The sequence below is a fragment of the Excalfactoria chinensis genome, chromosome 16, assembly GCF_039878825.1.
Source record: "Excalfactoria chinensis isolate bCotChi1 chromosome 16, bCotChi1.hap2, whole genome shotgun sequence".
NCBI classification, from domain to species: domain Eukaryota; kingdom Metazoa; phylum Chordata; class Aves; order Galliformes; family Phasianidae; genus Excalfactoria; species Excalfactoria chinensis.
The window spans coordinates 4,050,474-4,076,444 of record NC_092840.1 but is presented as its reverse complement, the minus strand read 5'-3'; the positions used below and the strand labels follow the sequence as shown (position 1 = coordinate 4,076,444).

The 25,971-nt window shown below is 44.9% G+C and overlaps 1 protein-coding gene across 5 annotated transcripts in view; it reads right to left on the bottom strand.

The window, feature by feature from the left end:
* Positions 1–16,087: 16,087 nt before the first annotated feature.
* The window catches only part of ADORA2A (adenosine A2a receptor), a 30,521-nt gene continuing 20,637 nt past the window's right edge, over positions 16,088–25,971 (bottom strand). For all 5 annotated transcript variants that reach the window (XM_072351353.1, XM_072351355.1, XM_072351354.1 and 2 more), the window contains one exon: positions 16,088–21,738. In XM_072351353.1, the coding sequence (XP_072207454.1) occupies positions 20,778–21,738 (961 nt within the window). In that variant the 3' untranslated portion in view covers positions 16,088–20,777. The remainder of the gene's footprint in view (positions 21,739–25,971) is intronic.

Here is a 25,971-nt window from a genome sequence, read left to right as displayed (position 1 = left end):
ACTAGGGGAAATGGGCTGAAACTTCAGCATAGGAAGTTCCACATGAATGTGCGCAAGAACTTCTTTACGGTGAGGTTGACGGAGCACTGGAACAGGCTGCACAGGGAGGTGGTGGAGTCTCCTTCTCTGGAGATATTCAAGACCCGCCTGGACGCCTACCTGTGCGATGTGGTGTAGGGAGCCTGCTTTGGCAGGGGGGTTGGACTCAATGATCTCTAGAGGTCCCTTCCAACCCCTATAATTCTGTGATTCTGTGTGATATCAGAGCCAGTGGGCAGGATTTCCTTTCTAAGTCTGTAATATGTACATATATTCTCTCAGAAGCACTCAGCTCTTTACAAACTGTGCTAATATCATGTAAATCATGTTTCCAGACACTTTCTTCTGCTGTCATTCGTTTAAATGGGTCACACAAAGTTCCCCAGGGTAGCAAAATAAGTAAATAGTGTCCCTAATGCAGTAAGGGGACAATCTGTCTCAGACCGTGCATGGGGTCATGCTGTTTGTTAACAACACCTACCAAGGGATTTAGGTGGACGTGGATCCAGGCATGTCCTGCAAAGCCACATGATATTGATGGCCTGTCTAAACTTGCTTTCTAGACACTGCAAGATTCTTCAAAGTGACCTTCTACATGTTCCTGTCTTCGTGATCACAAAATAAATACCGAGTTGTACTGCAAAAAAGATCTCTACATTGCTTTTCCTCTAACACAGATGCCTTTGGTTTATATAGAGATAGAAAGCAATTATCTTCAGAGATACCCGATTCAAAACATTTCAAATGCAAACAACAGGCCATAAAGGGTAATTAGGAAGGTTGTAAGAAAGGAAACCTAAACTATAGGGTGAGGGTACATGCTAGCTTCATGCTACTTAACATAAAGCTACAGGAAGGAGGGCAGTTGGTAAACTTCCTTGCTCTCCTATAGGTTATATATAGGTGCTGCAGTGTTGGGAAATCAGAATTCTCTGTTTAGAAGTCACTCATTTCTACCAGGATTTCTTGCTACTAACAATACTTTTTGTTTTGCCAGGAGATAACAGGGCTGGGGGAGCTTTACACTGCTCACACACAAAGGAATCTTTTACTAATTCTACTTAGATCTTTAGAAGTACTCTTATCAGTTTCAGAAATGGGTCTGCACGCGTATTTAATTCAAAATGAAGATAAGGATTTTGATACGGACAAAAAATTAGGGCCTGCATTTGGATTCCCCCATCTTTCCCATGACTAACAAAGCCGCAGGTACAATCGCCTATGGAGCAGGAGAGCCAAATTACAAACCTCATGTAGCTGGCCTCATCATCTGCTCTTGGCTTCCTGCCATTCTGAAGGCTGGTGAAGGGGAAGTGGCTCAAGAATGGAGGAAGTTCATTGTTGACAATACGTTTTGTCTGCTCTCTGGCATGCCTGGGACCAAAGGAGTCCCTAACCAACCCCTTGTCTGCAGAGCAAAATGCAGCTTTGCAGTCACTTTGCTTGCCTGCTCAATTCAACAAGAAAAGATCAGCTCACAGTTATTACACTTAACCTACATTTGGAAGAGTTCTCCTGTTGTTAGCACTATTTTATCAAGAAACACTGCTTGCTTGCTTTGACTAAATCACACCTGGAAATGCATCTGTAAACTAGAAGAGAATCACAAATCGACCACTTTGGCTAATTAAAAAATTTCATTCTACCCTGTAATGTCTGTCTCCCTGGCGCACAGGAAGTGCATTAAAGAGATAATAAACACTCATGAAACACATTTAATGACCTAACATTTAAGAGCAGTGCTCTCATTCATTACTGTAACTTTCTGCTGAATTGTCACCATCGAGATCACTCATGGGCTCAAAAGGTCAGTGTTATTTTTACTGTTGAAATCACAGAGTCTGGGAAACAACTGTGTGTAAATTGCTGATAAACTGGAACAAAGACGGAGCAGAAAAACACTGAACATGTAAGAATGCAAGTAAACCAGCAGGAAAGGAGGGGAGGGGAAGAATCTTACAGACAGTTTATAAAAAGAACAAAAGAATAAAATCTGGTGCATTTGTTTTCCACTGGTGCAGGAAGCCCAGACTTTAAGCACCTACTATAAATAGAGTGTTCAAATCCTTCATCAAAGCAGGTAGTAATCTGCAACAAAATGAATGGATTTTAGGTATAATCTGGGAAAAGGAAGATACCATTCCCCTCACAGTAGAAGCTTTGTCTAAATTCTTATAGAAATTAGCCACTTCATAGAGTAAAAGAGCTGGGAAGACGAAGCAGGGCCTGGAACTTGACATTTTACAATGCAAGATCCTCAGTAAGAATATTGTTAGAGAATGGAATAAGCAGACATCTAAATTAGGATCAAATAATCAGTTTTTGAGGAAGATGAATTTGAATCTACTGCATGGTGAACCTGAAAACCCCCAAGGAGGTCCATTCTGAGTGGAAACTGTATGTGAACTCCCTACACTTCATAGAAAGCGTTCGATAGGGTTGATAGGAATACCATACAGAAAACAACAGGAACTTTGCAAACATTAAAAGGACAACCTTCAGTCATTTTGTTGTCTATAAAGGGGGTGAATGGAAAGTAATCCCAAATATTCACCTCAGAGCCATCCAAGGTAAAAACAAATGTGGAATACAGGAGACTTAGACTGTCCTTGAGGAGAAAAGCAAATAAACAAACACAGAAAAGAATTTTAGGAAAAAGAACGTAAATTGTTACTAGGTGGCCTCAAAGCTCTAACTCTACAGGCAAGCAGCTCTGGCTAAAAGTTAGGCCAAGTGACTCCATACTTTTAATTGTGTGGGCTTGGATTTGATGCTATTCAAATTGTTCCTCAATGAGGAAATCTGTTCCAATTGCCCACTGAACCAGATGCTTAATGGGTAAATTCTAGGATTAGCACTGAATACTCTTCCAACAAGTCAAAGCTTGTAAAGAGCAGTCAATAAAGAGTGGGAAAAGTGGCTTCAGCTGAATCTGTCCTGCTGCATGCCACCCAACAGACAGGAACCTAGACTCAAGATTTTAGGCATTCGGAAGCTTTATGTCTGGGCTCATCCATTGACACCCAGTTTGCAAACTTCTGCTTCAAAATAACTCGATCTACTCTGAAATTCACTTCCAAATAAACAGCTTCTTGTTCCCCAAAGGGAGTATGCGTACATGGTGCTAATGAGGACTAATATTCCACTTGAACTGCAAACTTTACTGCAGTCCAAATCAGTTGCCCAGTGTAAACAAGCTCTTTCTTCAGAGAAGTGGGAAGATGACAAGCATGAGAAGTTTTAAAGGCAGCTCATGGAGGGGAGATTGTGAGGCCTCAATGGCACATTTGTGTAAGGAAGGCCAGTATCTCTGGCTCACAGCAACATGTGAAATCAGGAAGATACTTGCAGCTGCATTTGGCAGAAAAGCAGCAGTAACTTAAGCTTGACACTATAAATGATGGTTATTGAACCAGCGTCCTCATGAAAAAGCTAGATGTTGGCAAAAGGGCATGAGGAAGACAAAACAGAAGCTTAATTAACTTAACAGGAAAGCAAAAATCTCCTAGATAAAAGGAAGAGAGACATTTCTGAGCCAAGTACTTAAAGGGTTCTCAGACCTTCCCAGGCCAAAGAGTTTGTGTGTGTAATGCTGACTTCCTTCCAGCTCTGTCTGTGCCAGAAATAACTCTTCAATGGAGTATATCTCATTAGTGTACGTTTTACCAAGCCATTCTTTCAAAAGAAAGCAATACTTGCTGCTGACACACTGCTGGCAAATGAGGAAAAAGGAAGCTGCTTTTATGAAGAGTGTAGCACATTCCTCTATCTCTCTGCTCAAACACATACACATTTGCTGACTTGTAATGGCATGAGCTAAAAATTGTATTGAAAAAAATAATAATGAGAGAAAGAGGCAGAGAAAATACGCAGTGACCAACGTGAGGGTAGACTGGCCTCTTCAAGACATCTTCAGCATCATTTTCCAAAGACCCTTTTGCAGCCTGTATTGCTGATACTGTCTATTAAGTCATTACGTTCTTAGCCACAGAAGGGTGAGCCTGGAGCCATTTACTATGAATGTCACAAAATGCTCTGAAACTTGGCCAGTTGTAAGTATAGAACTTACATGTTTCCTGAAGATAATACACAACTGTTCACCCAAGAGAGGCACTGAGAGAAACATAGAAAACATACTATCTGTATGCTAATTCATCCATCCACCAACTAGCTGTGGTTTGCCTGATGCACTTCAGTTCAGGATCTGAGCTTTAATTTAGGAATAAAAGCACACTTCTATCTTTCACAGTTTCAAAGAAAATAATCCACCCACAAACAGAACAGAGCAGCTGAAACAGCATCTGTAGTCTGTAAAGAAACTGAAATGAAAGATCCAAGAAGTTATGTTCCACCTAAGTATCTCACTGGGCTGCAAAACTCTGAGTGGCTTAATGAAGGAAAAGACAAAATAAAAAGTGCATGTTAACTATTTTGTTGTTAGACAGTAGTATGGGGAGAATGGAGACTAGAAACACAAATGCTAATGGGAAGGAAAGGAAAACACTGCAAAGTTTTTACTGGTAGACATGACGTTTCTGCTGGGCAAAAACTAATGTACCAGTAATTTCTACGGAAATTTCTAATAGTAATTGTTTGGTTTGGGGTTGGTTTCTTTTCTTTTGTTTGGCTTAACATCTAGTCTCCATACAGGACCTTTGGTTCAGCCTCACAGAAGAGAATTCTGTGGGTCCAGAGGAGAAGACTGTAGTGAATTTATAGTTCCAACTATCATTAAATATGGAATTTATTCTTTTCCTGGAATGAGTGGGACACTCCTCCCACAGCTAGAAAGGGGATTTTATATCTTTTCTTGCACACAGAAGTCACCCCACACACAGCGCACTGCATGCGTAGAGCTGTTTCCTGAAATATTTCAAAATTTGTTTTCCTTAGATTATTTGTGTCTACAGCCACCAGCTGGTCTGTGTCAAAGCCAATATATTCAACATATTATTCCATTATCCTATTAGGTTGAACATGTCCTTCCTCCCACGAGTGCTGTTAAGATATCATTCTTATATAAAAGAGAGAACTTTAGTCCCACTGCCACCTCTTTTCTCCCTCAGAATAAGGCACAATCCTCAGTGATCAGATGACTTTTTAACCTGTTCTGACATACTGTGTTCATATATGCAAGAAACGATACCTGGGCATTTAACATCCAGCTCCATACATACATCAAATGGAGGCAAAAATAAGGCTTTGAAGTCCTGAAAAGACAACGCCTGATGATTTCTTTTTTCAAATGACAGTCTTCTATATTATGTTATTGGACTCTCATTTGAAACCATCATTTCTCTTCCATCAAGACAGCGCTCATTTCCCAAACTGCTCTCTCAAAATGTCTTGGAAAACATCTCAAATTCTGGTCAATGACATTTCAGCTAAGGAAACGGTCACCTTCAAGTTTTCTTCTGCAGGCCCTTCATGCCCCTGGGAATGGGACAGCAAAAATTCCTGGCTGGTTTCCATGACCTCTGGGACTGAACATTCCTTGCTTGAAGAGCCTTTCCAACCTCTACACAAGCTATGATTATGACTGCTAGTGTCAGCAAGGATTGGTCAAAAAACGACCATTTTAAAGTTTGATAGAAGTAGGAAGGTGCTAAGGAAGTGAGATAAAGTAGAGAGCAAGCATCAAGGGGAAAGGAGGCAACCAACCAACATACAAATATGCCCATATCAAATATTGCCTGTGGGAACACTTAAAATCACTGGCAGTGACATGAACACTATCTGTTGCTTCTCTCCTCTGCAAGATATAGCTTTGGGTCAGAAAGACTCTGAACAAGGGGAACTTTCTCCTTTTTACATCCTAGAAAGAAATGTATTTTGGAAACAACACATATCCCTCTTCATTCGTGTGCCTGGAGATTTCCAGTTACCCCACGCCGTACTTTTTCACAGGATCTCAGAAGTAACTGGTGAGGCAATGAATATTCCCACAGTCACATGAACAGGAGAGAAATGTAACACGTTTCCCTGACAGATCATTAGCAATACTCAGTCTCCTGATAGAGGGAAGAAAGAGGAGAACAGGGAGTGAAGGAGTAGCAGTGTGAGAAGGATAACAGGGGGCATGCATATATTGAGTTGAAATAGCACAATGCCCATAAACCACTGGCAAACACCAGCATTACAAGTTCGATCTAGCTGATCAGGCAGGTTAATCATAGCCATTAGTGACAATAAAGAATGCTACAACATCTTTCCCCTACATATATTAGACTTGATTCATTCTCCAGAGCAAAAAGGAGCCTGCAAAGGCTTTATACCCATATTTTACTACCTATTTACTCACCTCTTACATCACTGTGTTCTATGGAAAACAGTAGCTGGTCACTCACAAACATGACACAGTTTATTTCCTCCTGGTCCCAGCATAATGGCAACCACTATCACGAGCTCAGCTCCAGGCCAAATTGTACCTTCAGAAGGCTCTTAACACAGCACCCTCCTCTTGTGTTAATCAGAAAATCAAGGAAGGTCACATAATGGTTACCGACCCATCCATCTACCTCTCCTCACTCGAACACATCAGAAATGCAACAGGTGCTTCAAGCAGAGACACAGACATGCAAGTAGGCTCCATTTACCCTCTTCAAGAGGCACCAAAAACCAGAAGTGTCCCAGAAAGGTAGTATTTCCTTCTGCTACTACTGCATCCTCTCTGGGTATAGATTTTTATGGTCTTTTAACATAAGGGATATATGTTCTCCCTAAGGAGGTATGCTGCCATAGGAAAAGATTAACAGATGTACAACTAAAACATAGAAAGTGAATGAATAAATTGGCACCAGGGCAACATGGAAGAGGTTAATATTAGTACATTGGGAGTGGCTGGTGGATCATGTTTTACAGATGATGACAGAGGGGCTTTTAAAGATCTTTTTGCTGAGAAGCGGACAATGAGAGCAGTGGTTCTCAGCAGAGGAGAGCAGCACTGGTGCTGCTATTGTGGGATGGGACAGTTGTTATGGGATGCCAAAATGCCTCTCAAAATGTGCTGTGGCTCAGATCATGCACAGCCTCCTTGCTAATACGCTGGGGTACCGTTTTTCATTTCCTTCCTTGCTGGATTGCTATTGTCACTATAAATCCAGATGTTTGCGCTTTGGGAGGGAAGAAGCAATTATACCAAGGGGCTGCTCAGCACTGCAAACCAACGTTGAGTTCAGCTGTGGTCCTCAGCAATTGCAACACTTCTGAGATTCACTCAGCCTTTGCATTCCTTGTACAAAAACACAATGCCCTAATTGTCACATCTGCTGGTTCATGCTATTATCTCTGCTCTTCCTGTTCACTTTGTGTGTTTAATTTAATGTTAACTACTACAGTTCCTCAAAGCTTCCTTCTAATGCAGCGTAATTTTCCAGAAGCAAGCGCTCTTTAGAAACCAGCACCAAACTACCTGGAGAGCTTTGTGCATACAAAGCTGCAGGCTTTGGTTCAGAAGGCCTCCCTCTTATTGACCACAGTTTCAAAATGTTAGAGGCAAGACCCTGGAACCACAGATTAATGGACAGAGGCTGGGGAGAGCAATCAGAGGTTGCCTGCAAATGGTCTTTGTAATGATTGTGCAATTTAACCCAGCTAACAGGGAGATGGATGAATGTAGCATGTATGTGTATTGCTGCTTGCAACCAACAAGGGCTCAAGTTGGGCAGAGGGAAAGATGACATGCTGCAATTTGCAAATAATTAGTATGCCTGTAGCCTTTCTTCACCCTTCCATCTCCTTATGCATTAGATGCAAAATATTAACATTCCAGGCAAAAAAGCTCATCCCATTTTAGACCATCTCATCCTATTTTTTCTTCCTGTTCTGATTTGCCTGCGATTGAACTTGGTTCACCCACACATGTATGTCCTCAGCTACTTTCATACACTCATACAAAACTGAAATGACTGCCATTTCATCTTTCAGTTGCCTGCTCAAAACCCATAGCTTCCATATGGCCTGGAAAAACTCAGACTCATTGTTACATTGATGCTTATTGTTTCTGTTTCTCCTTTGTCTTATTTCTATGGCTAATTCAATTATTTTTTATACTGCATTCTCTTTCAGTTTGTTCAACGTGCACAGCTGCTAGCATAGCAAGGGCCAGAGCAAGACACATTTAAGATCATTTCCTTTCTTGCATGCAGAGAGCTCAGTTTAACCCATGGAAAATGTCTCTTTGATGGTTCAGCACCAATCTAACACAGGAAGCACCACAGTGGCTGTTGTTGGGCCTTTGCAGAGATCTGTAGCACAGCATTTTCAGCTCATGTTGCAAACTGTTCTAACACATCATCTCGCTGTTCAAACCATGACAAATAACAGAGAGAAGCAATGAATAACAGTCTAATGCCAGGCCTCTTAGGATGACTTACCTTGTTTAACAACGAGCCCTTTGGGTTTATCAAGCCTCTGTTATCTTGTGCATGCTGGGACATGTTAGCAGTTTAGTTGGGGTGAAGAAAAACAGTAGTGAGAGCAAGAAAGTCCTGTTTCTATTGATCAGAGCTGCTCACCCTTCAGAGGCACCTAGCTGAAACACCATAACAAAGCATTGATTGTGCTGCTGCTGAGAAACACAGGAAGGTCTTCCTGAGAGCAGTTCCAAAATGCAGCCTGCAGAGAGAGAACGGAGGGAAAAACACTATAACACAATGAGACCCTCCAAAAGGAAAAGGAGACCTCACAAAAGACCTCATGGCCACATTCCTACCTGATTGCTTAGCATCTCCACAAGGGCCTCAGCCTTGATGCTGTGTTGAAATCATCTCTGAAGAAGTGTCCTGGTGAAGACAACTGAGTCTCCATCATTGTAGGGAAAATCTTCCTGAGGTGAATGGCCCAAGAAGTCAGCAGAACAATCTTTAGCTTCCACCAAAGGGAAATGTGGAACAAATTAGTTGAAGCCTGAAATCCCACAGACAGCAGAGGGAGCTCTCTCTGCTCTCTGTCCTCCAGCGTCAGACTTAAACCTGCCAGAGTTTAACAGCCAACGAGAAATGAGAAATGATGTCAGTGAGTACAAACGCTGCTGAATTCCTACACTGAGAGAGATGCCCACATCCAGGGCTGAAGAAGGGCCACACTCTAGAGGTTGCTTCCCCTGCTGTACAGCCTGGCTGCTAACAGCCCACACCAAGTGCATTAGGTGCAGGTAGGGGACAGATCCCAAAACAGGAGTTTAGTTCACATTCTGGTTTGAATCCAGAGTTTCACTGGGGGTGCAGAGACAGGAGTGAGGCCTGGATTGTGTCCTGGAAGCAAGCACTGCTGTGCTGCTGGATAATCCTGAAGGCTTCCACTGTTCTGTGACACCTCCATCTGCTGCTCGTGTGACACAGATCCCTGTGAATCTCAAACACCTCACCTGACAATCACTGGAGGAGAGACAGATGTTGTGGGAGCCGATTCCAACCCAGTTAGTAACCAACGTTTCCGTAAATACCAAACACTAAGGAGCTAAAGAAAGAAATGGTCAGGGGTGAAACGTCAAGTTTATGCTATTGTAATGCACAGCAGATGCTTCCCAGTCTGCTCACTGGCACATCACTGGTAACACGGTCTCTGCAGTTCTGACAGTCCAGGGCTTCAGAAGTTACCTTTCCCCCAACACGTGCTTCCCACATTGAAGGAACAGCAATAGCCTCTACTCTGCAAATCCCACAGTCTTGCTTAGAGGAAAACAAACCCTTCAGGCAGCCCTTTTCTGTTGCCCTGGCCAGTAGGAGGAAATGCTGCACACAAATGAGAAGCTCAGTACTGCTGCTGCTGCTGCTTCCTGGCTCCCACACTAAAAGGGAGCATGGGGGTCTGTGATGGAGAACAGTCCCACAGAGAAAACTGCCACAGAAGGAGCCAGGCCAGAGGCTTTGCATCCAGAGGAAAGCAGGCACCGTCAAGAGACAGCACAAGTAGAAAGGGAGAGCAGAGAGACACACAACAAAGTCTGGATTTACAAGAACAAAAGGGTTTTCTTCTGTTCCTCCAGTTACCTCTGCCAGCAGTCCTACCCTGTTCCTCCCCCACCCATGCAACCTCACCTTCAATTACCTCAGGAAAATTCGTTACAGGAAGATGCCCTGAGTGGATCAAATTAGTGCCTTACAAAAGCTCGTTTGGGAAGCATCCATGTGATCATTATTCAGTTAGCAGGAGGGGATGGAGTGGGGATGCCAAGTGAGGAGCTGAATGCTCAAGGCACACTGACATGGCTTCAGTCTATTCAGAAGACACAGTCACAGAATGTCACCCTGCTTCTTGAGGGTACAGCAGCTCGGGGGCATGGGATCTTATAGAAACATCCTCCTCCTGTTTGTGCTGCTCCAGGGAAATGGGATGTAACACGCTGCCAGCAGCTGTGAGCAAATAAGATTGTCCACACAGCAGCTGTAGAGGGAATGGGACTGGACAGAGATAAATTCCTGTGTCTGACAATAGCTAGTGGGCTCCAGGCAGACTAGCAGCTGCAAAGCACCCAGTTCTCTGTGCTGGTTCAGATGACCAGGCACCTCTGGGACTGTGCTGGTGAAGAAAAGAGGCAGAACAAGTCTGCTTCCATCTATTTTTATACTGCAGACCCATCTGATCCTCTCCACAGCTGGCAAGGCATGGAGCTCAGCTTAGATCCTCCCAACAAAAGACTCTTTATGAGGCACGGGAATCCCTCCCTCCCTCTACCAATACCACTTGGGCTGGATTGCCCGAGCAGAGCTATTTTGAGCACCACAGGTGGCTTCTCCATCTCTTTGGACACAGGATGGAGCAGCAGATGCCTCACCACAACACTGTCCAGCAATACCACTGGGGACAAAGCTGAGAAGCACACAGGACCTGCAGACATGCCACACAGCAGAGGCCAACAGGAGGAGTACAGGGAATGGGTTTCATGGGCGAGGCAGAGCAGTGTCTACCTACACAGAGACAAAAGTACTGATTCTGGGGCAGAAAGACAAGGGTAACATCCAATCTTTACCCTTAGCAAACACTAACTCACCAACACCCAGGCCCATTCCCCATGACAAGGCCTGACATCTGCTTGTTCCAAAGCTGTGTCCCCCTGACACACAGACAGCAGAATTGCTCCCAGCCTCTTGTTTCTCAGTTATCTGACTGCACAGATACTATTTCCTGTGTTTATTTTTCTTGTCTGGCTAGTTGGCCTGGAGGGTCTCACCTGCTGGAAAACTGCCATTGCTTCCCCATCTGCAGCAATGACCAAGGCTCAGCAAATAAAAGCAGCCTTAGGTCACTTTTAACTTCCTTAGAACCAGAAGAAGGCAAAGGCCACAGATGCCAACATGGAGCACGTTCCTGTGTGCCTTACCTGGAAGCTGACATCAGCAGATGCATCTCTTGAGGAAGCACAACAAGGACACCTATTTGCAGCACTGGCACACGTCCGGTGCACAGCAGCCACCTGGATAACACCGACTGCGTGGGTACGTGCAGGAGGACCTCCCTTCAGAGAGAGCAAAAGTGGCTGTGCAGCAAACAGAGCGCAGTCTCTTATAAGACCTGATTCACACGCAGGCTTCAGAGCTCCGTGTCATCTGTATGTCACCAACATCCTGACCCCAGAGCACAGCCTCATGCTTCTGATGGGAAGAAAACCATCAAACTCATCCTGGGAGGATCAGTAAGTCTCACATGGTGCTTCCAGATCAAGTGCTGGTCCTCCTGCAAGGGAAACAGAGACTGCTGTTAGCGTGCAGACAGCACAGCCCATACCCCAGAGCCACAAGGTGAACACTTACAGTTATGTTGTTGCTACACTATTTTTGGGAAGCTCAGGTAGTGCTGAACCATGTAAAAGGGACGGACAGCCCCAGCATCTCAGATAAGCTTCTTGTGCTGCCTGGGTCTCGTATGCTGCAGGAAAGTTGGGATCACCTGCAAATGGAGAACATAGGAGGAGAGGGAACCAGCATGGGAAGCGAGTGCTCAGAGGAAGCAAGATGTAAAGATTTATTGAGAAAAGACCAAATTCCCAAGCATTAGCCTGGTCAATAAGGAAAAGGGGACATTGGGTTTAACTCAGTTGCAGTTGAATGTGACATGGGTTAATGCTGCAGATTGGAAGGTCTCAGTGCAAGTCAGGGATATTACTGTATATTTCCTCTGGAAGGAAATCAAAATGCTATTTCTCATGAATTCAGAAAGAACACAGCTGTAGAAGAAGCAGCTGACTCTCAGCTTTAGTTGTGGCATTGAGTTACCAGTGGTGGGAGAAAAGACTACTTGTGATTTTCTAATGCAACCTTTAGCATTTTGCTCCTTCTGGAATTAAGAGAATGATCTTCAGGAGGGTCTGAGATTTTTCGTCTCCACCCTATTTCTATTAGTGCTTTTGGCACAAATATAAAGAAAGGCAGGAAACACTTGGAATACTGGACTGCTCCCATATGGCAGACACCTCAGAAACGAAGCAACCAGTTGTCCTTTACTTGAAGGTGCTGAGCACTCATGCAATCAGTGCTGAGCAGTCGCCTCCTGAGGCTCTGCCTTTGGCTCAGCCATAATCATTGTGAACCCACTGTGGTCTCTCTGAGATGAGGAACACACTTACCTCCACCTCCCCAACGCGTTTTTGCTCTGCAGAGTAACTTCAGGCTGAAATTACCATCACAAAATGGCTTCAAGTTTAGCAGCAAATGATTCCCAGTTGCTTTCAATGGAGCACTGTGTTTTGCTGCCCCTGCCACCAGGGTTAGCTCAGGAAACCTGGCTGTGATTGCTCTCATCAGTTAGCAGAAAAGACGGCTTGGCAAGGATTCACCAGCAGCAGACAAGCCTCAGAGCTGCCATTCCTGTCACCTGCAAAATTGGCCACATCCTTGGATAATGGAGATGTTTAATATCACAGGATCCAGAGTACATGGCAGAGCTGCTCAAAAGGCAATGCAGGAAGCAATACTGTTCAGTGCTGATTGAAATGCTTGATGGGTTATACAGTAATGTGAAAGGATGGAAGTTCTCCTTGCCCCAGGATTCACACCAGTGCAAGCAGTATTCTTACTTTGCAAGATACTCCTTTTCTTTTTCTTGCCCAGCAATTAAAGTTTGCATCAGCATGACCTTCATCCAGCCTGGATCAGCATGGGCAGACATGCCAGGCCCAGTGCACCTGCCTGCAGAAGGCTCAGCATCTGCCATTGCTCAGCCCTTCAGCACACCTTCAAAATAGGAACTTGGCAAACAAAGCTCATAGAGTGCACTGCTAAGCAGAACATTCTGCCGAGTCCCAACACCGGGACTGCATGTAATAGGGCACTTGCCAATTCCTGAGTCAACTTTATTTATTAAACACTAGAAAGGTCATGACGAATCTCAAAAGATAAAATCTGTGTCTGTCAAGCTGCCTTCCTTATTTTCATTGGCCCAGACACTCACGTTCCACACCAACAATAACAGGACATGGGTTCAAGAGGCACCATGAGTGCAGCTTACTCTGAGATGGCCCAGGCTTGTTTTGCATTCTTCATAGAACCGATCCAGGCTATTCAGTTGTCTATTAGGTCTCCCCCCACCTCTCCTGGATATAACCATCACACTGGGCAGCTTTACACCCCTTCAAACTCCAAAGCACAGGCACATAAGAGTTCCAAAGCCTGGATGATGCCAAAAGCCCAGATGATACAGGTACAAGTTTTCCAGTAAACTATTCAACCAATATATGCTTAACTCATATTTAGAATAATATCCTGGACTAATACCAGCCCAAAAGGCATCCCCATGACCTCACCAACAGCTGAGGCAGCAAGATACTCCACGTGCATGGACTTTCTTCACTCTCATTCCAAGCTGTTATCTAATCTTCTTGCCTTAGGTAAGGCAAAAAATCAGAGCTGCCCAGAGCTCAGGGTAAATCCTTGGCAAACAAAAACTGAGTGATTTCAGCTCTGGTGCTTCGTTTTCTAAGCCAGAAGGCTTAAAGTCTACCCAGAACTCTGGAGAAGTTGCAGTCACCTCTCTGGGGAGCAGCGGGATACTCCCAAAAACCACAGTCCCAGGTCTGGAGTTCAGTAGATGAGGCTCAGACCACACAGTATGGATTCACACTCCAAATAACCTCATCTTCACACAGTTTACTCTGAATCTGGAGATCAAAAGTTCTTTGTCTTTCACTTGCCAAAATATCACCATGCTATTCTCAGCCCCACACTTGGCACAGCTCATTTGGTTTCACGCACTGTAAGGACTCTACTTTTCAAAATGAACCTAATTTTCCGAGCTCTGGGTAGAACTTTCCTGTCACTCAGCAGGGTCTCAGTGGTAAACACTGCAGTTTCACAGTAGAGCAATAATGCTGCTCACAAGAGGAGTGCACTCTGCAGCCAAAAAATCCTACAACAGCCACATCCACTGGGTCATTTCTGAGGAAATGACTCCAATATCAAGAACCATCCTCCTTTCTTCACAGCACTGAAGAGGAGACTGGAAGGTCAAGAAGAATAACACAGCTTCACTTACATTCAGCGAGACTCCAAACTGCAATGAGTTGCATCAGCTAACATCAGGGATCAGAGGTAGAGTTGTCCCAGGATCCGAGCTGGCAGAAGTCACACATGGAGAATCTCACTTGTTCACTTTGGCCAAATGCAAGACAGTGGGGAGTGTTTCCAGTGACAGTAAATTGTGAGGTCCATAGGGCCCCAGAAAAGATGCGCAGAGCTTTTAACCCCCCAAAATTTCTCCTTGTAATACATGGTAGCTGTGAGCACAGCAGGTGCTTGTATGCACTATTCTTAGCAGCAAAGGCTTCCTGTTCAAGGGCAGAAGTGACAAGGAAGATCCTGCTGCTTTAAAGCTGCAAAACACATTTTAGACAAAGCATGTCATCCACCTGTTTGCAGGGAAAATGCCATCCTCCACCACTCCATCCTATTTCAACACTCAAAAATGTCATCAGTTCCCAGCAGTGCAGTTAATATTGCACTTATGAGCTGTGTTGTCCTTCAGCTCGGTCTATAGCAGCTGCCCTGCAGTTCAGTTTCTCTGGGTTACCATTCCAAGGTGTAGATCTCTGAAGTTAGATTTCCAGATGAGGCCAATTGTGTTGCTGAGCTGGGAGCTCTCTCTGTTCTTCCAAGTACTTGCTTTCTTCCCAGGACCAGGTACAGCCATTGTTCCCCAGGGCTCCTGCAGACCCATTGTTCCTCCCAGCTCCTGGCCTTTGATGCCACAGAACAAAACGCAGGCTGTTTGTGAAAGGAGGGGAAGAATCAAAAAGCTTTTCAATTACATGGTTGAACAGCTCAGGCCCAGCTGGCCACACAGCACCAGGGTGCCAGAACCTCTCCAAGAAGCAGAGCCTCCAGTGGGACCTCCAGCCCAGCTGCAAAGTGAACTGGTAGAGGGAATGAGCATAGCTGATGGTTATCTGGTGAACTTCTATTTCAACACTTCCAGTTCCAAATGCTCCTGGATCATATAGACTTTCACTAACCACCGACCCTCCCATACTCATTTAGTAGCTGCCAGCTGTGAAGAGCTGGAAATGATTCCTGCTGCATTCTGTCAGCATTGCTCAGAATTGGCCTGAGACGCACCAGTAGCATCTAGATTCACTGCTTCCATTTCCAGACTACTTTGGCTGACATCATGCTGGGGCAAGCCCAGTCTAAGCAGCATTGGCAGACAGAAGGCTGAAGCAGTGGTGTTACAGTCTGATGTGTGGAAGGAGAGTCAGGATGCTGAGATGCTCCAGTCATAGCTGTGTTCCAGGTACCTTTTCTGGATTCTCTATGTAACACTGTTCCTGACACTGCAGTGTCTGGGGAAAATACAGTACTCTACCTCATGTTCAGGACACAGCTGTAAACATTTTCTCTTACTGCCAGATGGCAGATCCAAGGATGCCAGTTGTGAGGGGCTCCCAGTCTGTCTGGGTCCATCACCTTGTCCATGCTGACATCTTTAACAGGTAGTGCCAGGGACAGAGCTCTCCGGAAGAATGAGCCTACGGAAAAAGCTAATAAAAGATAATAAAACATTCACAAAATAGACAGATCTCCCTTGGACAAAGACACTCATGCTCACTTTTACAAATATATTTTATTATTTTAATGCTTATTAAGAAATGTAACCAAGACAGACTCAGCAGCACCAGTGGCTCCTCATTGCCCAGCAGTCTGATGACTTCACAGATATTAAAACTTCACAGGTTCAAGAAAGAAAACAAACTTTGGTCAATGCACTTTAGATACACATGCATGCACAGATTCTCCCTCCCTTCCCACTGGTAACTGACAAACAGAGGGAAAACAACAACAATATTTGTAAAACATTTAAATTAAAAGAGTGTTTCTTAGTGACAGCGCGTGCATCAGGTGTTCGTAGTGTCTCAGCTGACAGGCCATAGAGACAACCCTCCAAAGAAACATGGTCAGAAACACCTGAGACAGAACAGGGGAAGCAAAGGATGTTCTCAGATCAACAGGTTCCAGTCTTGAATGCAACACATTCTTGTGTTAAGAGTCCCAGCAGATGAATAACACTGGAAGCTATACAGAACTCTGCCTCATTTCGAGTTTGGTTGCCTTGTGCAAATCAGGAACTGTTGTCATTTTAGTTACTCTTGATATGTTTTACTGTAAAAAAGGTCAGAAGCTCAGTGCTAGAAAGACAAAGCTCCTTGGTCTGCCTCAGAGTAGTCTGATGCCCAAAACAAAACAGGAGAGAACTATTAGGCAGCTAATGTACCAAACACCTCTAGAGAATATTCTACAGTTTCAATGCATCACAACTGTTACAGTATCCTTGTCCTTCCCACAAAGCATGGCTGAACTCATTTATTTTTAAGAGGTAGGATGGTGTGTGTGGGTGATGCTCATGAAGTAGAAGGGTTTGTTTCAGCTGACTGTGCTTATGAAATGAGACAACGCATCTAAAAATGAGATAATCCAGAAAAAAAACATCTCTTCCTCAGTCACATATAAACCACACAAAGTCAACCCCCTGCAGTTATCAGGGCAGGGCCGCCCCTCTGCAGTGACCCAGGAGTACCATAAGACTATTCCAAAGTAATAATCCCTTCCAAAGTCCTTATTCAGCCATCCCCACTCCACTGAGGCCAACAGTGCAAACCTCAGCTCTTCCCAGCACATTCACCAGCTCCCATGATATCCTCCCAAACACATACCCTACAAATCTTCCTTCCACATCAACATTTCCCATCAAACCCTAACACCCCAGTCTGCTCCTACACCTTAGAGACTTTCCTATACCCTTCAGCATCTCCCAGAGCTTATTTTCAAAGAAAGATCAAAGGTTCAGAGTATTTCATGTAACTCCCAAACCTGCCTGTACAATAAGCTTACTAGCAACAGGTAGGACCAGTGGCAAGTCCTTTCTGTCTACATTACCCCAACTGTCCTACCATGCCCTCTGTCAAACCAGTGTCAGCTTCATCACAACTCCTTTTCATCTCACTTGGCTCCCTTCAAAAGCTGCAGTTCAAGCTTGCACAGAACTCAGATACTGCCAATCCAAAAGAAAGCACAGAACAAAATTCTAAGTGCATTTATTTGCACACACAAAAAGCAGTGCCCTACTGAGGAAAAAGACCTTACAACTCCTCATGATAAAATTACTCCTGGCAACTGATCAGAATTTTACTTTCTCCAAAACCCTACAGAGCAGACAAACCCTGGAGCCCAGGAGTCTCAGGGGAATGGTGAAATTCATGGAATGCCCTCTCACCAAACGAGGCACTGCATTTCTCTATGGGTTTTGAGCCATTTTTAGTAATATGTTTCAGTTCAATGACATTAGTCTCTTCTTACCCCAGCTCTTACTCTCTGCACCCACTGAACCTCGGATTCCTAAGGAGATCTTCTCTATACTCTCATGATGGTCACCTCATTCTTTCCTTTGTCTTGCACCATCTTTGTTTATCCAGAATATCTATTTCATCAGCTAAATCCCAATCTGGAAGGAAAATGGGAAGTTAGGAAAGAAAAAACGTGAACTTTTAACTTGTCAAACGAGTCTTGCTCTGTATTTTGGAAGAGGTGCATTTCTCAAGGGCACATTTTATTCATGGGACACTAAGACTTGTTTTTCAGTAAAAGGAAGGAAGCCTTGAATTCATGAAACGAGAAATAAGAATTTCAGAATTCTGTTCAAAAGACTCACGCTCCCCCCTACAACTTCAGAAGCATCTTCTGAAGGTCCATCTCAGACATATGTTTGCCAGAAGGCACACAGCATGTGATGCAATTGGCCATCCACTCCTTCCTGCCGACTACAGACTTCTAATTCCACACAAAACATCCTGCCTCCTTACAACCACTGCACATCCTCCTACACACACATCCCCTGGTCCCTTTTCGTTTGAAATCTAGATCATTAATATTGAAAGGGACCGGATACACTTGGGAGGCAACTCAAACAGTGACAGAAAAACTGATTTCAGGACATTTGGAAACTCTAAGTTTGCTTGGCAATCTTACTTTGGTTGGGCAGGGTAGTTTTCCAAAGGGACAGTCTTAATTGGGTCACATCAATATAGATCAATTCAATTCTTGTGGCAACCAAGAAGAACCCACAATTGAGTGTGAAGAAGCTCAGGAAACAATAGAAAGCAACCAACCTACATCAGTTGTTGAAAGTCTGATGCAACGTGACATAAAACATCCCTTTACAATTGCAACTAAAGCTCAATAGGAGACACTTCTGCACTTGCCTGTGTTCCAGCACATGAGCGACACTGGTATTTTCCCACACTTCCTTCCCTGCTCTGCTTCTTTGTGAACCTAATTGTTATTGACATGAATACCGGATGTAATCTTGTGCTATTCTTAGAAACATTTCAGCTCCCAGCTGAGGCCTAAGGAGATCAGATCCCCTTTTTTCAGACTGAATTCCTCTGCTGCTGTTGCAGGAGGCCAGAAGAGTCATCCTGCACAGAGCTGACAGAAATATTCCATCAAGGAAGATAAAGAGCAACAAGATCCCAAGTCACCCTGCAGAGGGAGGGCCTGCCTACAGCATCAGTAAATGGCCATGTATTTGCTAACGGTGCTAGAGTGATAATCCACACCTTTGATGTTAGACTAGAGCCACGCCAAGAAAGCAGCAGTGCAATTAAACTGTGGGGTCTACTGTTCTATATACTTGCCTGTCCTTCTGCTAAGGATTGTGGTGGTAAATACATCCTTTAACCCACCTCACATTAAGCTTGTAGCCAGCTTAGAGCAGTCACATACTTTGGACACATTCAGTATTATAAACCACTCCTCACCTGCATTCAGACAGACTGGAGAAAAAGAAAGCTTTTTTCAAATAAAACTGGAAAAACTGGAAAACATTTAGATAGAATACAAGCTAACATGGCACTCTGCTGTCCCTGAGCTACCACAGCTTCATATGTGATACAGAAAATTACTGAACTGCTGTGAAACTCCGCTATGACAAATCATATCAGTGCATACCTTTGTTGTAGCAGATTTGCCTGTTCTCTTACACATACTACTTCAGTTTCTAAGCAGACTTCTACTAACACTGACTGCTTCCAGCTCCTCAGAGTATCTTCTAACCAGACAGACTGAGATCTGTTGGCTTCTGCACTGCTGGGACACATCAGGCTTCACAGTAAAGCACATCAGGAAACAACTGAAACCACAGGAGAAAAAGATGTTCAGACAGAGCTGGGATTCTAGAAGTATGTAGGTATGACTCATCTTGTGTCATTCCCCACCCTGCCTCCCCATCAAATAAACAACAAAAAAGTGTCCCACAGCCTTTTGAGTGAGAGTGACAACTTTGGACCACGGAATTAATTTGCACTCTGGGAAACCAGGGCAGGCATAGACACTGAGGAATAAGCAGTAGTCAGTGCCCACCAGCCTACAGACACCTCACACCTGATGACTCTCCACAGCACCTCAGGGTATGACCAACCCTGGTGACAAAGATCATCCATGCTCTAGCACCAAGTCCTGCTGACTGTCCTTTTGCCAAGGGAACTCCATATTAGTCTATTGTCATTATTTGCTGGATAGGGTGGAGAGCTATGAGGTTACATTTGTCTTGTGCATCTGGAACACTGAGCGCCCAGGGAATGGATATAAATTCTTGTTCATCTTTATAACTTAACATAATGTAATCTAATCAAGACAAGAAAAAACATCTAAGCAACCTGTTGCAGTATAAGCTTTAAAAACATGAATGAAAGACAAAATGTCATGGTTGAAGGTATCCAAAGCTTCCATCAGGTAAACTCCTTTCATGTCCAAGCAGCTGATGGCATCCTTCCTGACCAATAGATGTTGCTATCTTCCTTCTATTTGTTGCAGGGCCAAAGAATTAGACACTCCTCCATGTTGCTCTTTACAATCAAGTGAATGCTTTCAGCCATGGTTTTATTTCTGTTGGTAAAGACAGCAAAACAGACCTACAACCACAGAAACACAGTACAGCATAATATCACGATAGGTCCTGCATCAGCAGTCTCCCAGTGCTCAATTTGGAATGCTATCTTTGACCCTGCCACTGCTCTTGGTGACAGGTCATCGATGGATAACACGTCCCTCCTTTCTCAGTCTGTTTCAATGGTCTCTTGGCTTTTTCTCCAGTCTAGTATTAAGGATTGCCACAACAGTCCTGGGTAAGAACCCCTTCTCCACAGTAACTTGAATACACATCTCTCCCCCCGCCCCCCAGCCTCATCTTCTGCCGTGGCAGAGGCCGCCCATGGAGAATAAAATAATGATACCAGGAAGACTGTGAACGATTCATCAGGAAACATCAGCTGTTGCAAAGGCTGTGCTTTCTAGATCTGAGAAAGACACCTGGGCATCTATTAACTCTTCATGGTGAAGCTCCCTGTTCACACATGCATCTGAGAGAATCCCATTTTTGCAGGAACGTGGGAGATGCCCATTTGTCTCCATGTCCAGAGCATTTCCATTCTGATGCCATTCCAAGACAGCTTTGCATTTGTTTAAGTCCTGCTTTTCAGGATCCCTGTGGATCTCTCCATTCATGTATACTTCTAACGCATAATCACTGATTCGTGTGCTGGCGTTCTCTCCATCCCCACCATGAGTGGAAGTCCTAATGCTGGATGTTCCTGCCTTGAACTGCTCTTTCCTCCCCAGGATGTGCTGGCTGATGATTTTACGGAAGGTGTATCGGAATTCCCTGATTCGGTAGGCATAAATTAGAGGATTTACAACTGAGTTGGCATGAGACAGGATAATGGCCAGATACATCAGCCAGAGGGGAGCATGAGCACAATTTGGGCAAAAAAGAGTGAAACAGTTAATAATATGTAGTGGAAGCCAACAGACTGCAAACAACCCAACAATGATGGCTAAGGATTTGGCCGCATGGACTTCCTTCTGCAAAGTGGACCGTGAGCGTTCCCCATGCACCATCTTGTTCTCCATCTGCTTGAGCTGCCGTCGGGCTGCCATGAAGATTTTCAAGTAGATGCCAAACATGAGGAGAAGAGGCAACAACACGCAGGCAAAAAAGTTGTAGTAGACCATGTACTCCATGGTGACCACAGCCTCAAAGAGACAGGCTACCATACTGTTGCTGCAGTTGATGGGAGAGGACTTATTAGCACCCAGCTCATTGATCTGGGAACGCTTGTGCCACCCTAGCATTGGTGTCAAGCCAATGATGAACGATAATACCCAGCAAATGGCAATGATACCTTTGGCTCGAGAGCCCGTCACCAAGCCATTGTACCTGTAAAGCAGAGGAAAAAATGAGAATTACACCAATGTCATTCAGCAAAGCCCTGACACCCAGACAATGGTCCAGTGCCCCGGAAGGAAGAAGACAACAAGAAAGGCAACTGTTTCTTCAGTCATGCCTTTGATCTGCTGCGTAGAACCCACCCAGCCCAGTACTGACTCCATAGTGACACTGCATGCCATCTACTTCCCTCCTTGCTCCTTTAGGCAGAGAATAGGCTACAGAAAAGCAGGGAAATTAAAATGGTTTTCAGCTTCATTCCACCATGTCATTTGGTCATGCATGCAGATCTTGCCTGGATAACTGGCATCACCGTTCTGACCTGTGGTGGTGAAGGCCACTATAGTTCCTCTGCCAAAGGCATAGAGATGGCTCCTCCATTCTGCCAAGGAAGCAGGCCTCTAGCACAGAACTGCTATGTCTGTCTCACCATTGATCCATCTGTAAGCCAAACAGCACCAAAGGACTGGAGGCACAGTACCACTGGTCCCATAACCTAGGTGGGTTCCAGGGAAAGTCTGTTGCTGACTGAGTTGCAGAGGCCAGGCTGGCATTCCCCTGGACATTACCTCACTTTGCTCCCTCTTTCAATAAATCCAGCATCACCAGCCTTCCTTAAATAACTGAGACAAGGCCAGCAGTTTTCCTTGCCATCACAGCAAAGCTGACCTCATATCTTTCTCATAAAACAGGAGTTAGTTCAGCTAAGGAGAGTGCTCTGACCACAGGTATACATACTGTGGGCTGCACTGCACACACCAAAGGTAACCTCAGTGATGAAGATATTGATATACCTAGCTCAAGCAATAAATCCACTGAGATCTATTGAACAAGACAATAAGCAACATGGTAAGAACCTGACAGGGCAGCCAGAGACCTTTGTTTGTTTGAAATATCAGCCAGTTCCCAAGGCCTCACAGGTTACTGTGAGTCCTGAGCTGACTCCACCAGTTTTTCTCTCTGAAAATGTAAATCAGGGCAACAGTTTAACATTTCAATGCAATTTCCTTTTCTTGGTAACACTTAGCCTAGAAAGAAGATGGCTGGATTCCCACATTGTCCAGCGTGGGTCCCACACTGCATTTGACCCCATGTGTCTGCAATCAGACCACAGTAGCTCTGGGCTACCAGTGTTTACCCAGTGCTCCTTCTCCCCCCATCTCCAGAATTCTCTCAGCAAATAAACATTAACAATAATAATAATAATCCAACCAGCCACAGAAATCTTTCCATCTCTCAATGAGATAGTCCCTCCCACAGATTCACGCTCCTATCCTAACACCAGTACAGAGCAGGGAAAGAGAGATGCTGCTTTCTCCAGGCACAGCAATGGAGATCTTGCACACACTTTGAATCCCTGCTGGTGAGCTCTGGAAACAACCTGGCTGATATAAAACCTGGCAGACTCCATCCACAGCTGCATTTCAAAATCAGAAAAGAAGGAGCAGCTGAGGGAGCCAACCACAATTATCAGCACCCAAAATACACTGAAATTCACCTTCCAGAAATTAGAGAGGAATTCAGCTGATCCTGGCACATAAAAAGTTCTCTCTAGCAAGAGATGGATCCTACTCAGTGCCTATAGGAGGCTGAGAGCACCACATGGATGCTAGCAGAGAAACTGCTTACATTCAGAGCTAATTAACACAGCGAAACAGCATCTGTGCTTTGAAAAGTACCCTTGGGGAACAAGAGGTTGGCCAAAGGCACTTGGAGCTTTAGAAAAAAAAAAAAAAAAAAAAAAGAAGGAAAAAAAAAATATCACAAAACCCTCCAGCCCTGGAATTGACTACATCTTGTCAGAGGAATTTTGAAACTGTGCAGCTGTTATCCCACGACTAGAGCTGTCCCATCCCTTCCACTAAAAATACATTCATTGCTGCTCCACGCAAACAACTCCCCCCCCCCCCCCCCCTCCCCTCCACCACCCCATCCCAGTCAAGCTTCTCCCTCCTTCTTACCCTCTGGGGATTCCCATGCAACAAACTTTACAAGGCTAAGGAACAGAACTTAACCCAAGCAGCCTTCTGCTTCCCAGCTGCACTGTACCAAGTTGGCAGTGCTATCAATTTATCAGGACATTTCCATAATGCTCAGCATCTCCACAGGCTAAGAGCAAAAGCTCACAACAGCGTGTGTAGCACCTCTCAGGTCATCTTTCTGGCCCCCAGGCCAAAATAGCTGCCTATACCCACAGTGCTGTGGAGCTCTGGATGACAAGGTCAGGGCTTTCGGGGAGCATCACACAGTTTGAGCTGCTGGCACCCTGATGCAGGAGGTGCAGCCTGCTAAAAGGAGCTGCTCACACCTACAGCCCGTGCTCTGCATAGCTGGAGAATGATTTGCAGCATGTCTGATGTGTCCAGACAGCACTGGATTGCCTGTGCTCGAGCAGTTCTCGTGCTTCCTGGAAATACTGGACTTGGCTACACAAACAACAACTTCTGCTGGTGAAACTGCAGGCGCAGAGAACACATATACAGAGCAGAGACACTCAGGGTGGAAATGGGTGTGGGGCCGGGGTACCTGGCTCCTCCATAAAGTCAAATCCATTTGTGCAAATACCTGCAAGCATGGATATCTTCCCCCAGATAATTCTGCCTGCCCTGCTGCTCTCCCACCAGCAGACTGGCGCATTGCCTCCAGGGGAGCAGCTGCTCTTGGTGAATGCACAGCTCCCCTTATGCTGCCTAAATTAAACTGGCTGAAGATGTGATACCTCTTGATTCCTCACCTCAGCTCTGCCAGAAAGTGCAGTGCATCACCTGTCTGATCTGTAAGTCTTGAAACAGGGTGGAAAGCAGAGCTGGTATGGGAACCACAGGGTCCTCAGAGAGAGGTTAAAATCTTCCATTCACTGCATGATTTGTAGCTGGCCTAACTCATCATCACAGCTTCTGCCTGGTGTGCTGCTTGTCTTCCAAACTCAGCCCTGGCTGATAGCATGGCTGCCCTGAGCCAAAAGGCCCCACCACATGTAGAGCTCACACCAGCCACTGTCACTGCATTGCAAGGGAGCAATATATACAGAGCTGCACTTGGAGGGCACTGCTCTTCGATCTGAATTCCAGCAGCAATCAGTGCTTATGAACAACTCACTGCAAACACTGCTCACTGAGCACAGTGCCCAACAGCCCACACATCCCTGGCAGTTACAGTCACAGGGGCAGGAGAATATTCTATCCCTATAACATGTATCTGACAGTCCCAGATCACTTGAGAAATCTTACAGCAGGATATCAAACCCAGACCTTCTCACACACCACTCAAACAATTCTTTCCCAAAACTCTCAGTCAAGAAACATCCTCCCTTGTTACCAGATGATACCGGATACTGGTACTTGATCGTGCTATGGGGACAGGCAGGATGGGACCCCACAGCCACGCACAGGGCTCTGAGCAGCAGAAGCAATGGCAGTGGGCAGGCACTGCTCTTATGCTCTCAGCTCTACCAGCTTCCAGACCACAACTTTGGCAGCAGCAAGTTCCACCTCAGCACACAAAGCCATAGACAATTCATGTTGCTCTCAAAGCCGTGCCCATGGTTGTTAGAAGGAGAAAGCAAATTATTATTTCATATTGGGCTGAATCTGTTAGCCATCTATTTGACAAAACATGAATATGTGTTGGAAGAGCTTGGCATAAGGTCAAAAAGGCAGTGGGCAGGCAGAGGTGAGAAGGCAGAGAAGAAAGTGGGTCAAAGTGGCAATAAAATATTAAAGCACTGATTCAGATGCTCATCTATGACTGCTTAAGAAAGTCAGCTATCTCCAGGACAAGGTCTCCACTTCCAGCCCCTGCAGTTGGCACCGCATGGCAAGCACATGGATTTATGCCACAGGCCAACACCTGAAGCCAGCACATGGAGCAAACAGTAACCTGAGAACACTTTTCTGTTTGGTTGCAGGAAGAAACACTTTCTCTCCTTCCAGTACATCAGAGTTACCTGTCCTTCAGCACGGGAATATCCGCACCACCAGAGCATGCACAAGAGTATGTGGCTGGGCACGGTGCCCTTGGAGCATTTCCTGGCACCAAAAAGCCTGGAAAATGGCAATTGTTCTTGGCCCGTGACTTCAACCTGGAGCTCAGACTCACAGCCAGTTTTGTTTCGAACACCCAGGGGTTTTATATCAGTGAGTGCAGGTTTTCAGGTACCTGCCATGCTAGAGACAGTTTGCAATTAGTCCTACACTGAACAATGGCTTGGCCTTGCTTTCTCAG